Genomic DNA, 12,508 nt, shown 5'->3' with positions numbered 1-12,508 from the left:
GAAAACCATTATCCTGAAACATGGAAACAAGCTAATATAACTTTGCTGTTAAAAGAAGATAGAGATGCAACTGAGGTAAAGAGCTATAGGCTTATTTCCTTATTAGATATGGATTATAAATTATTTTCTATGATTTTGGCCCATAGACTCAAAAAAGTTCTTAAACACTGGATTCATAAGGACAAGTCAGTGGTAATATACAAAACGTCTGAAATATAATTGAATATTTTCAAAGGCACAGCAAAAAAACACTTATCTTTTTAGAAAAGGCCTTCAATAACATAGGATGGGATATGTTATTTGCGACACTTGAAAAATGGAAATAGGAGCTTCTTATTTAAGATGGATAAAGGCAATTTATAAAGATCAAAGAGCCAAACTAACTGTTAGCTATAAAAAACAGAGGAATTTAAGATTTCTAAAGGTACAAGGCAAGCTTTCCCACTATCATCCCTTTTTGTTTATTCTGATCCTTGAAGCACTGAATAATAGGATAAGATAAGAAAATAAAATCAATGGAATAAAAATAAATAAAACTGATTTTAAAATGAGAGTCTTCTCAGACGACATTTGTATTCCCTGGAGAACCCAGAAAAGAGCACAAGACAATTGCTGGATGTAATAGAGGAATTGGAATATGTTTCAGGACTAAAAGGAAACAGAGACAAAACAACATTAATAAAAAAATATGGGGAAAAGGAAGAACAAATGCAGGAAGAAATTAGTGGATTTGAAGAGGGAAAGAAAGTTAAATATCTAGGAATAAATTTAACACATAAAAACTCATATCCATTTCAGAATAACTATGAGACACATGGAAGGAAATCAGAAAAGACCTAGAAAAATGGGGGAAATTACACTTATTGATATTAGGAAAAATATCACTGATCCAAAGGAGTTTCCTTCCTGAAATACTGTTTCTGTTCCAAGCGATTCCCATCATCCAGAATGAAAAACCCTTGAATCTATGGCAAAAGGAAATCTCAGAATTTATTTGGAATTAAAAATAGAACCAGGATAAAGATGAAAATACTTTGTGATGACAAAAGTAGAGGAGGGCTGGGTTTACCGAACTTAAAACTTTATTATGCTGCTTGTTGTTTAGTTTGGATTAGAGAATGGTTTGTATTAGAGAATGAACAGCTGTTATGTATGGAGGGTGAACATTTAAGATTTGGGTGGCATGGATACCTAATTTACGGTAAAGAGAAAGTCCATAAAGAAAGCACAAATCATTTCATAAGAAAAGCTCTATTGAAGATCTGGGGGGAAAACAAATGTAGAATGTGTCCAAAAATACCTTTATGGTGTTTGCCACATGAGGCTCTTTTTGGGAGGAAAGGTATCCAGAAAACTATATGGTTAAGATACAAGGATGTACTGAAAGAATCGCAAGGAAAACTAGAGATCAAATCACAAGAAGAACCTAAAGAATCTGGCCTAGATTGTCACTGGTATCTTTATCCTCAAATGAGGGAGAGGTTTAAAATAGATGTGAAATTAGAAGGAATACAAAATGCAAAATGGGAATTGTGGAAGCCATGCTCCATGTTCATTCCATGCCTGATGAGAGTGTTGGGTGCGAGGCATTGGAGAAGCATCCAGCTGTGTTTCTCTAGCCAGAAGCCAAAGGAAGGCCTTCTCCTCTGAGGGCCACTGGGGAGGTCAGGAGGTTTCAGCAGATGATGCGCTTATTTCACATCTAGCTACAGGGACATAGCCAGGGTCCTCTCCAATTCCCCATCCCCTGACCCCCCTCCACTCTCACAAGGCATGGAGTGTCAGGACCATGGTGAACAGGTCTCAGGAAATGACAGGCATGTGGCCACTAGGGGGAGCTGTTGTGGAAGTCATTGACAGCTCTAGTGGCAGTTAGATGTGTCAGCATTTAAACAGTGCATCATTGGAATGTTGATGCAACTGTCAACTGTCATTCTCAACTGTCACTGAGGAAGAGTCAGACAGTGTGTGCCTCAGAGTGGGTTGTTACTGGTGTAGATGGTGGAGGGTGTCAATGTATATAGTGTTGTACACAGTGGAACTTCTGATATGAATAAAAGCCTCATCTGAGAGAAGATTACAGTGTCTCTCTGCTCATTGAGAAAGAGACAGGTGTTTCTTCAGCTCACAAGCTACTGACTACAGTCAAGGTGGAGAATCTGGTGCCATACATTAACATGTTACCTCACGTGCTGCGCAACATAGCAACGTCAAAAGCGTTTTAACATGGAGTATCTGTTGTGTAGGGGAGCTGCAGTGAAGTTATGCTAGGTCCATGGGACTTTGTTTGCTGAAGAGGGAGGAAGGGGATGCCCACCTCTGCATTGGCCCAAAGGAGGCATATGTCACCTGTGTATCTCACCAGCAGCATGCTGTTCTCTGTGTCTTTGAGTGATGCAGGATTTCTTGACAAATCAAGCCTAACCCTAGTCTCTTTTCTCAGGAACGTCATCTCGGTCCCCTTGTATACAGCTTTGGGGCATATTTTACTGGAAGAGACCCAAGTGCAGGGCCACCAGGACCCCTTCGCACCTAATGGCCAACACAGAGGCCAAGCGGAGGGAGTTGGGCTCCAAGAGAAAGAGGCTGGCGAAGTACAACTCTTTGGTGAGTGGCCATTCTGATATTAGTTTCATTTGTGTCATTGCTGGGCCAACTCATGAAAGCAAGTGGAGAACATATTGTCCCAGTTTGGCAGAGAAAGTCCTGGTTAATCCTCTGTCTCCCCACTTTTTCAGGGGGTTTCAAAAGTGTAGGTTTCTCTCTCCTCCCACTTTCCCCCTTCTCCTGAGCTCTCTTGGGTTGCTGAAAAATGACTTCCAAGGAGTTTGCACCCATCAACCCAAAAGGGGGGATAGGAGAGGAGATAGGTTGCCAGGGTCTTCCCTTGCCAGGAGGCTGAGGCAAAAGCAAACTGCTGTGCCCTTCCTAGGTTGTGTGATCTTCCTCATAAACAACTTTGGCCATCCTCACCACCTTCTGGTGTTGCTTGTCCACATGTGCCTTGCTTTTACTGTCTGTGAAATGTTGGGGATATGGGAGACCATCTCTGGATCTAAATTGGGGGTGGGCCCAGTGGCCCTCAAGTCCAGAGTGCTCCCCAGAACTGCTTTTAAGAATGACATTTGCCTCTGAAATTTGGCAAGAAATGGCTAAATGCACCATATTCTTTTGTGGCTAAATGTACTCTATGTGTTTGGATAGTCAATATCCTAATCCATCCTCAATATCCCAGCCATGGCCTAAATTATATATTTTTTATTATATTGTATATTATATTGAAAGGATTCAAGACAATCTGATCTCAAAGGCAGTAGTTTTTGCTTGCTAACAGAATTTAAAGTTTACTTCCTGGACTGAATTGTGAAGTGATGAAATAATATTTGGGATGAACCATGTGCTTTCCTCCCCTTTTGCTTAGTCACTCTCTGGATGAGGGCTATTTTCCATTTCAGGTGACATTTGCAGATGTGGCAGTATATTTCTCCCAAGATGAATGGAATCTGTTGACGAAGAAACAGAAACTTTTCTACAACTATGTAATGATGAACAATTATGAGAATGTGGCTTCTGTAGGTAAGGAACCTGAATCCATTGCTCTTTCTATAAAGACTGAGGGCTCTTTCATACTATATTATCATGTTGCTATGGTTCCACTAGAATTATAGAGTCATAGAGTTGGAATAGACCACAAGGGCCATCCAGTTGAACCCCCTTCTGCCATGCAGGAATACACATTCAAATCATCCCCAAGAGATGGCCATCCAGCCTCTCTTTAAAGACCTCCAAAGAAGAGGACTCCTCCAAACTCTAAGGGAATATATTCCACTGTGAAAGTGCTCTTACTGTCACAAAGTTCCTCCTAATGTTTAAGTGGACCCTCTTTCCCTGTGGCTTGCATCCATTGTGGTGTCTCCTTTTCTCTGTATCAGCAAAAAGCAAGCCTGCTCCTTGCGCAACCTGACAACCTTTCAAATATTTAAACATGGATATCATATCCACTCTTTATCTTCTTTTCTCCAGGCCAAACATAACCAGCTCTCTAAGCTTCTCCTCATAGAGCTTGATGGTTTCCAAACCCTTCACCACTTTGGTTACCCTCTTTTGGACATGCTCCAATTTGTCAACATCCTTTTTGAATTGTGGGGCCCAGAACTGGACACAGGATTATTCCAAGTGAAGCCTGACCAAAGCAGAATACAGTGGCACTATTACTTCTCTTGATCTAGAAACTATTCTTGCATTGATGCAGCCTAGAATCACATTGGCCTTTGTAGCTGCCTCATCACACTGTTGGCCCATGTTCAACTTGCGGTCTGCTAGGAGTCCTAGATCCCTTTCAAGCCTAATTTAATTGTGATAGCAACATCCTGTAGAATATTTGAATCTGTAGTTCAGTGAAGCACTATTGCTCTCAAGTTTCTAAGGAGGCTAAATACCCCATCCTAAACTGCCAATTCTAGGATTTTGTGGAAAGAAGCCATGGAGATTAATGCTTTTCACACCCACATGGTACTCAGCACATCCCTAAGCGGGTTTCCTACCTCTTTTGGCCCCTCTTCCATCCTTTTAATGGCTCAGAGAGGGCCCAACAGTGGCAAAATGGCCTCCACTTCCCCAAAGGGATGCTGAGGGATGTTGAGGGGCAAAATATTATTTCATCCCCCCCGCCTCCATCAATACAATCTGGGGTTGCCCCTGAGATCTCTTCCAAACCCCATCAGTAGTCCATACCTGTCTTATAGATGTTTTAAAGCTGTTTTAAGGCTGCTCCCTGGCACTTCACCCTCACCAAAATTGGAGTCCAGGTCCCAGCCCCCTTGCTCTGCCTTTGCCAATGATTTATTTGTATATTGATTATCCTGCCTTTCTCAACAAATGGGCCTAAAAGGGATGTCATCCTGAGCAGGGAGCTGACTTGTTTTTAGCTGCTCCAGAGACTAGGACCCGGAGCAGTGGATGCAAGCCACAGGAAAAGAGATTCCACCTCAACATTCGAAAGAACTTCCTGACAGTAAGGGCTGTTCGACAGTGGAAAACACTCCTTCCTCGGAGTGTAGTGGAGTCTCCTTCCTTGGAGGTCTTCAAGCAGCGGCTGGATGGCCGTCTGTTGGGGATGCTTTGATTGAGAGTTGCTGCATGGCAGGCAGTTGGACTGGATGGCCCTTGCAGTTTCTTCCAACTCTATGACTCTATGATCCCTTCTATGCATCACACTCTGTGGGTTTGTGTCTGTAATAGAGAGATGAAGGGAAAGTGAAAAATAGAAAGGTAGGCAAGAGAGGCTGAAAATGAGATGCTGAAGTGGTGCAGATGGGCAAGAAGGAAGGTTGGAGAGCAGAGGGAGAAAGGGAAGGGGATCAGGCCTCTGGGAGCCAGGAGGGGAAGGCAGGAGCAAAGCCAGGATTGCCTAGCTCTGTGCAGAGAGGAAGGGACCCCTGGGAAGGGCCAGGAGAGGGGCCTTGGGGATTGGGAGGCAGCCACCAACCTGACAGATTTTAAGAACTGGTGAGAACCAGCTCAGGTCCTTGTTTTCAAACATATTAAGGGGTTCCATTTAGAAATTATGAGCGATGTCTATGAAGAGAGGAAAGGGCGACAGAAAAATTCCTTTTTGTCTAATGTTTCTTTTCCAACCTGAGCTTTCTTAGCTCCATGGTTGATTCCAGAGGCCCTTTGTTACCCGAAATGCTGGAGTCTGGGGAGGACACTCCCAAGTGCTGTGCTTTCAGGGGAATTTCATACTTAGCTCAAAGGAAATATTGGGGCAACAGCAATATAATAATAATAATAATAATAATAATAATAATAATAATAATAATAATGATTTATTTCTAGCCCGCCCAATCATGAAGAATCCCGGTGGGTTACAACAATAAAATAGATCAAAGTACAATAGAGTTAAAAAAAATACCTTGACCTACCCCCCCCCCCCCCATTCCCAGTATTAAAACAGGATTAAACAGTAATACTATAAAAACAGTAAAAACATTAAAGACATTTTAAAAAAAGGTAGAAACATAGGCAGGGAAGAGTAGACAGATGAGGGAACAAATATCTCTATATCTGGGGAGGGTAACTAGGTTGGAAAGGCCTGCCGGAAGAGGTCCATCTCGAGTGCTTTCTTAAAGGCTTTATTAATTTAATATCAAATAGGGAGTTGTGAACGTAGGGCTAAATCTTGGGCTAACACTTTCCCCTCTTAACTCTGATATTCAGTATTATTTTCCTTCTTCACAGAAGAACTTGTCAGTCATGAGAGAGTCCACACATCAGAGAAGCCACACAAATGCCCGCATTGTGGGAAATGTTTTTATTTGAAGGGAGAGTTAGTGAGACATCAGAGAATCCACACAGGAGAGAAGCCATACAAATGCCAGCATTGTGGGAAATGTTTTTGTGTGAAGTCACACCTAATAAGACATCAGAGAGTCCACATAGGAGAGAAGCCATACAAATGCCAGCATTGTGGGAAATGTTTTTCTCAGCAGTCAAACCTATTGACACACCAGAGAATCCACACAGGAGAGAAGCCATACAAATGCCAGCATTGTGGGAAATGTTTTTCTCGGCAGTCAAACCTATTGACACACCAGAGAATCCACACAGGAGAGAAGCCATACAAATGCCAGCATTGTGGGAAATGTTTTTCTCAGCAGTCAAACCTATTGACACACCAGAGAATCCACACAGGAGAGAAGCCATACAAATGCCAGCATTGTGGGAAATGTTTTTCTCGGCAGTCAAACCTATTGACACACCAGAGAATCCACACAGGAGAGAAGCCATACAAATGCCAGCATTGTGGAAAATGTTTTTCTTTGAAGGGAGACTTATTGAGACACCAGAGAATCCACACAGGAGAGAAGCCATTCAAATGCCAGCATTGTGGGAAATGTTTTTCTTCAAAGTCAAACATAGTGATACATCAGAGAGTCCACACAGGAGAGAAGCCATACAAATGCCAGCATTGTGGGAAATGTTTTTCTCAGAGGTCAGGCCTATTCTGTCACCAGAGAGTCCACATAGGAGAGAAGCCATACAAATGCCAGCAGTGTGGAAAATGCTTTTCTCGGAGGTCAGGCCTATTCTGTCACCAGAGAGTCCACACAGGAGAGAAGCCACACAAATCCAAGAAGTGAATGAACATTATTTTTGTAACGATGGAATACAAAAATATTTTTTCAATCCAGCGGTGCTAAAAAGCCCTTATGAATTTATTTGTACAGTTTTTCTGTCCATATGTCTGTTTATTTTTTAAAGTTATGTTTTGTTAGGTTTAGGTTGCTACTAGTATAGATAATTGATTTGGGTTATAAATTTGGCTGGGGATTGTGGGCCGTGCTTTAGGTTAGTTAGATGGGGGGTGGGATTTGTTGCAGCTAGCTAGAATACCAATAATAACATTCAGAATTTGTGGGATGTTGGCTGAGGAAAGTTGGGGACTTTAAGAGAAAGGGAGCTAGCTTCTTTGAATGTCTGGGGCAGGGAAAGATTGTGCGTGTGAAAAGGATGGCAAAGTGGAGCTGGTTAATAGTGGGGGGTGGATGGTGGGAATAGGTAAGGGCTAGGTTTGGTAGAAGGTGGAGTTTTAGGTTTTGGGGTTTCAATATATTCTTTGGCTTTGGGAGGGCAGTTCTGGCTTAAATACTGATTTTCTGACTATGTGTTTTCAATAAAGTTCTTCGCTATTTCAACACACTGGACTCTTTGATGGACAGAAGTTGTGAATTTGCACAAAACTGACACTTTCTTCTGTCCTCAGTCCTCAGCTCCATTCCCAGCCATAAGAACAGCAAAGGCAAACACACTCACGAGATATGAGCCGACTTGGATGCCAGCATAATATAATAAGAAAAGATTTATTTCTATTTAATTTTAATCTTTATTAATTTTCAATTAAAATAGCCATAAATTCAAATCACAGTCACAAAGTCTCTATTACAAATAACAAATTAAAATAGCCAATTCTTCTTGTATTTCTTCTGTATCTTCAAATCTTCATGCGACCCTTCTTTGGATATCTACTTCCTTCTATTTCAGGTATTGGAAAATAACTATATTAAAAGAGAAAACAATCCCGCTTCCACTTTGTCAAATCGTTTGGTATATAACACAATAGTCCTAGTCGCTCATCTTTTGTACGTTTGTTCCCGTCTCATACCTTATAATAATCTTAACAGCTTTTAAGAATAAAAAAAATTCATATATTCCTGGAACAACTTTAACTTTAAAATCGTACAAACTCAAAATTGTATACAACCCTTTATTATACAAATTAGTCCCTCTGGTTGCTACTCTTAGCTTTCTCGTTTTTCCCTTTAGCCTTGTATTCTTCTCACTTTGCATCATTTCAAAGCTTGTTTCTTCCTGGAGATATGGTTAGCTATATCAAGGTGGGTATATAAAGAAGGAAATTTTAATTGAAGGAACAAATAAAAAAATCATCATAACAGCTTTTAAGCTTATATCACATTCATGTTATTATGCAGCACATTATTTATCTGCCTTTTATTCTATCCTTTACATTTCCCCAAGTTCCACTTTTTCTTCAAGAAAGTTGTTACATTCTTCCAGTCTTCTTTTGATCTTTTCCTACTGAAATTCTTTACATTGCAGGAGAGCATGTCTAAAATTCTATAATCATTAACCTTTATCAGCCAAGCCTCTTCGGTTGGAATTTTATTTGATTTCCATAGCTTGGCAATTTCAACCCTTGCTGCAGTGACCATATAAAGTACTATCCTCCAACAAGCTCTTTCATCCTCAGATTCTAGTACTGATGTCATATTTAAAAGAAAGATTTTTGGGTCAAATGGAAATTTTATTTTTAGTATTTCCTGAATCAATTTGTGGATTTCTCTCCAGAAACCTTGAATAGCTTTACATTTCCACCAAATATGAACCAGATTGCCCACTTCGCTATTACACCTCCAGCAATTCCCATATTTTAAATTAAACATTTTTTTTATCCTCCATGGTGTATAGTACCACCTATTCATAATTTTTAATAGGTTCTCCTTAGGTTCCTGTGCTATAGTAAAGCTATTCGTCTTCTGCCATGCATTTTGCCATTCATTCATATTAATCGTATTATCCAGATCTTGGGCCCATTTTGGCATATATTCCTTAACCGTTTCTTGTTCTAGAATACGACTTCGTAGCAGTTTATAAAACTTTGATACTTTCCCTTTATCTGATTGCCAAAATAATACATCCAATTCGTTCATCTTATCTTCAATTCCTCCCATTTTAATATCTTCTTTGAACTTATTTTGAATCTGATAATAATTAAACCAACTCAAATTTTTCCCTCCATCTTTTAGCTCCTCTCTTGTTTTAACAGCCCAATTTCCTTGTGGATTTTTTCCTATACAATCTCTATATGTTACCCAGTTGTCCTTATCTATCCAAAACCACCTTCCAAAAAAGGCTTCCTGTGTGGATGTCCATAATGGAATTCTAAAATAAAACATCTTTTTTATTTTACCCCAGGTCAATAATAGTGACTTCCTAATCGGGTGGTTGTTAAAATCCTTATTCTTCCCCAATTGCTCGTAGCATAAGAACGCATGCCAACCATACCTTAGCTGGATATTCTCTAGGTTTAAAATCTCTTTCTCCTCCAATTTCACCCAGCTTTGGATCCACATCAGGCTGCACGCCCAATAGTATGTCTGTAAATCAGGGAGTGCGTATCCCCCATTCTCTTTGGCATCTTTCAGAGTAGAGCTTTTAATCCTGGGTTTAGCTCCTTTCCAAATAAATTTGCTCAATTCTTTGTCCCACTCTTTAAATTGGCTTTGTTTTATAGACATCGGGAGATTTAAAAATTAAAACATTAATTTCGGTAAAATAACCATCTTAATTACTGCAATTCTGCCTAGCAGTGAAAGGTTTAAGTTATTCCATCTAACTATGTTTTCTTTAATCTCTTTCCACTTTACACCGTAGTTATTTTCGAACAGTCTTAGACTGTCTTTAGTAATAGTAATGCCCAGATATTTCATTTGTTTCACTATCTTAAATCCCGATTTCTGGCCAAGCTTTTCTTCCTCTTCTGGAGAGAGATTTTTGGTAATCATGACTGTTTTATCTTTATTTATCTTTAGTCCTGCTAATTGCCCAAACAGCTTCAATTCTCCTATTAGTGGCTCTAAGCTCTGCAATGGGTTTTCAAGGATTATCGCCACATCATCTGCAAACGCTTTTGCTTTAATTACTTGGTCTTTAATCCTAATACCATTCACCTTCCTATTTTCATTAATCTTTCCCAATAATACATCAATTGCCAATATGAAAAGTAAAGGTGAAATCGGGCATCCTTGTCTCACTCCTTTTTTAACCTCAAACTCCTGTGATTTTTCATTATTTACTATTACAGCAGCTTTTTGTTTTTTATAAATTTGACTCATTGATTTGATAAATTTATTTCCCATATCCCTTTTCTTTAATACTTGAAATAAAAATTCCCAACTTAAATTATCGAACGCTTTTTCCATATCCAGTCCAATCAAAGCACATTGTTTGTCATTATTCACATGATAGTACTCTAAGCTGTTTAAAATCATTCTAATATTATTCCTTATTTGTCTCCCGGGTAGAAACCCATTCTGTTCCTTTCCAATTATTTCATTCAAAATATCTTTTAGTCTTGAGGCCCAAATCAAAGTAAAGATTTTGTAATCTACATTCAGGAGACTAATAGGTCTATAATTAAACATACAGGTGCTGTCCCTATCCGTTTTTAGGATAAGTGTAATCATGGCTTGTTCCCACGTTTGAGGAATGCCCTCATTTTCAATCGAATTAAAATAAATAGAGGATCTATCAATTCTCCTTTAAAAATCTTATAGTATCTTGTTGAAAAGCCGTCACTTCCCGGGGTTTTTCCTTCCTTTAATCGTTTGATGGCATTAAGAATCTCTTGTTTGGAAATTTTAGATTCCAAAATTGATCGATGTTCTTGCGTTATTTTATTTAGTGCTCCACAATCCAAATATTTATTGATCCTCTCTTCTAAATTAGCCACTACTTCTCCCTGATTATATACTGATTCAAAGTAATTTCGGAATTTTTTCAAAATTTCAGATTGGGTGGTGACAGTTTTTCCATGTGCTACTATTTTCACTATTCTTTTCTTTTCTTGAAACCCTTCAATTCTCCTAGCTAGCCATCTCCCCACCTTATTACTATTTTCAAAAAAATTTAGTCTATTCCTTTTAAGGTCTTTTTCTAATTCTTCATTAATCCTGCTTTGAAATTGTCTTTGTAATATTTTAACTTCATGTAACAGTTTCTCATTTGTTGGGTATTGTTTCAACAATTTTTCCTTTTTAGTCAATTCTTCAACAAGTTTTCCTTCCTTATCTTTTTGAGCTTTTTTTCATTTCCCACTGTTTTTTAATCAATAAGCCTCTAATGACCACCTTGCTAGCATCCCACACAATACTAGTCTTAACTTCCTTGCCCTCATTTATTTTAAAGTAGGTCATAATTTCTTTTTTCATAAATTTAACTAAGTTCTCATCTTCCAACATCTCTTCCTGTAGTCTCCAACTATTTCCCTTTTTACTGTCTAGATTTATCTTTACTTCAATCAAACAGTGATCTGAGAGAGCTTTCGCATCAATCTCCATGTTTCTTATATTAACTAATAGTGGTTTGGAGGCTAAGCAAAGGTCTATTCTAGACCAAGATTTGTGAACCTCAGAATAGAAAGTAAAGCCCGGTTTGTTATCATATTTATATGTCCAAACATCATCTAGGTCATGTTCTCTCATTAAATCAAAACAACTTTTGGGTAGTTTCCCCTGGGAGTCTTTTAGCTTTTTTTCGGATTTCCTATCCCTTTTCACTTTCAGTACTCCGTTAAAGTCACCCACAATTATTAATTTCCCTTTATCATATTCCATTAAGTCCTCATTGAGTTGCATAAAGAAACTTTCTTTCCGTTCCAAAGGACCGTACACACTGACTATTACAAATAACTCATTTCCTGTGTTAATTTCCACTATCACAAATCTACCTTCAGGGTCTGACTTCACCTCTTTCGCCCCCCCATTTTTTGTTAACAAACGTTACACATCCCCTTTTTCTCTTTTCTGATGCAGTTACAAAACACTTTCCCAACTTCGGGTTCCTAAGGTACTTTATATCACCCTTCCTAATCTTAGTTTCCTGTATGCATATCACATCATACTTCCTTTTTTCCAGAAGATGAAAGATCTGCTTCCTCTTCCTATCCTTATCTATCCCCCCCACATTCCAAGACGCTACAGTTAACATTATTATTGTTATAGTAAATAAGAGAGGAGAAAAGGGAAATCAAACCTATAACAGGTTGATTCAGCTTTGACCAAATCTTCTTATTCAATTTCCAACGTCCCCAACAATAGATCTTTATCCGTTGACAAATTATCTTCGCTCCGAGTCTCTGTAACCACTTCGCTTCTTCCTTCTAATGAAACTCTCCCTTTTCCAAATGTAGAAGTTTCTCTTGTCTCGC

General features: G+C 39.0%; 1 protein-coding gene across 1 annotated transcript; it reads left to right on the top strand.

Moving 5' to 3' along the window:
- Positions 1-2,503: 2,503 nt before the first annotated feature.
- Positions 2,504-7,655, top strand: LOC149301676 (uncharacterized). Its single transcript, XM_089484123.1, has 3 exons — positions 2,504-2,607; positions 3,422-3,576; positions 6,241-7,655. Exons 2-3 carry the CDS (start codon positions 3,543-3,545, stop codon positions 7,140-7,142), a joined length of 936 nt encoding a protein of 311 aa, XP_089340249.1. The 5' UTR covers positions 2,504-2,607; positions 3,422-3,542; the 3' UTR covers positions 7,143-7,655.
- The last annotated feature ends 4,853 nt before the right edge of the window (positions 7,656-12,508 follow it).

This window comes from Sceloporus occidentalis, unplaced genomic scaffold (genome assembly GCF_023333645.1).
Source record: "Sceloporus occidentalis isolate IW3139 unplaced genomic scaffold, rSceOcc1.0.p SCAF_21, whole genome shotgun sequence".
NCBI lineage: Eukaryota > Metazoa > Chordata > Lepidosauria > Squamata > Phrynosomatidae > Sceloporus > Sceloporus occidentalis.
This window is presented reverse-complemented; position numbering and strand designations above follow the sequence as displayed.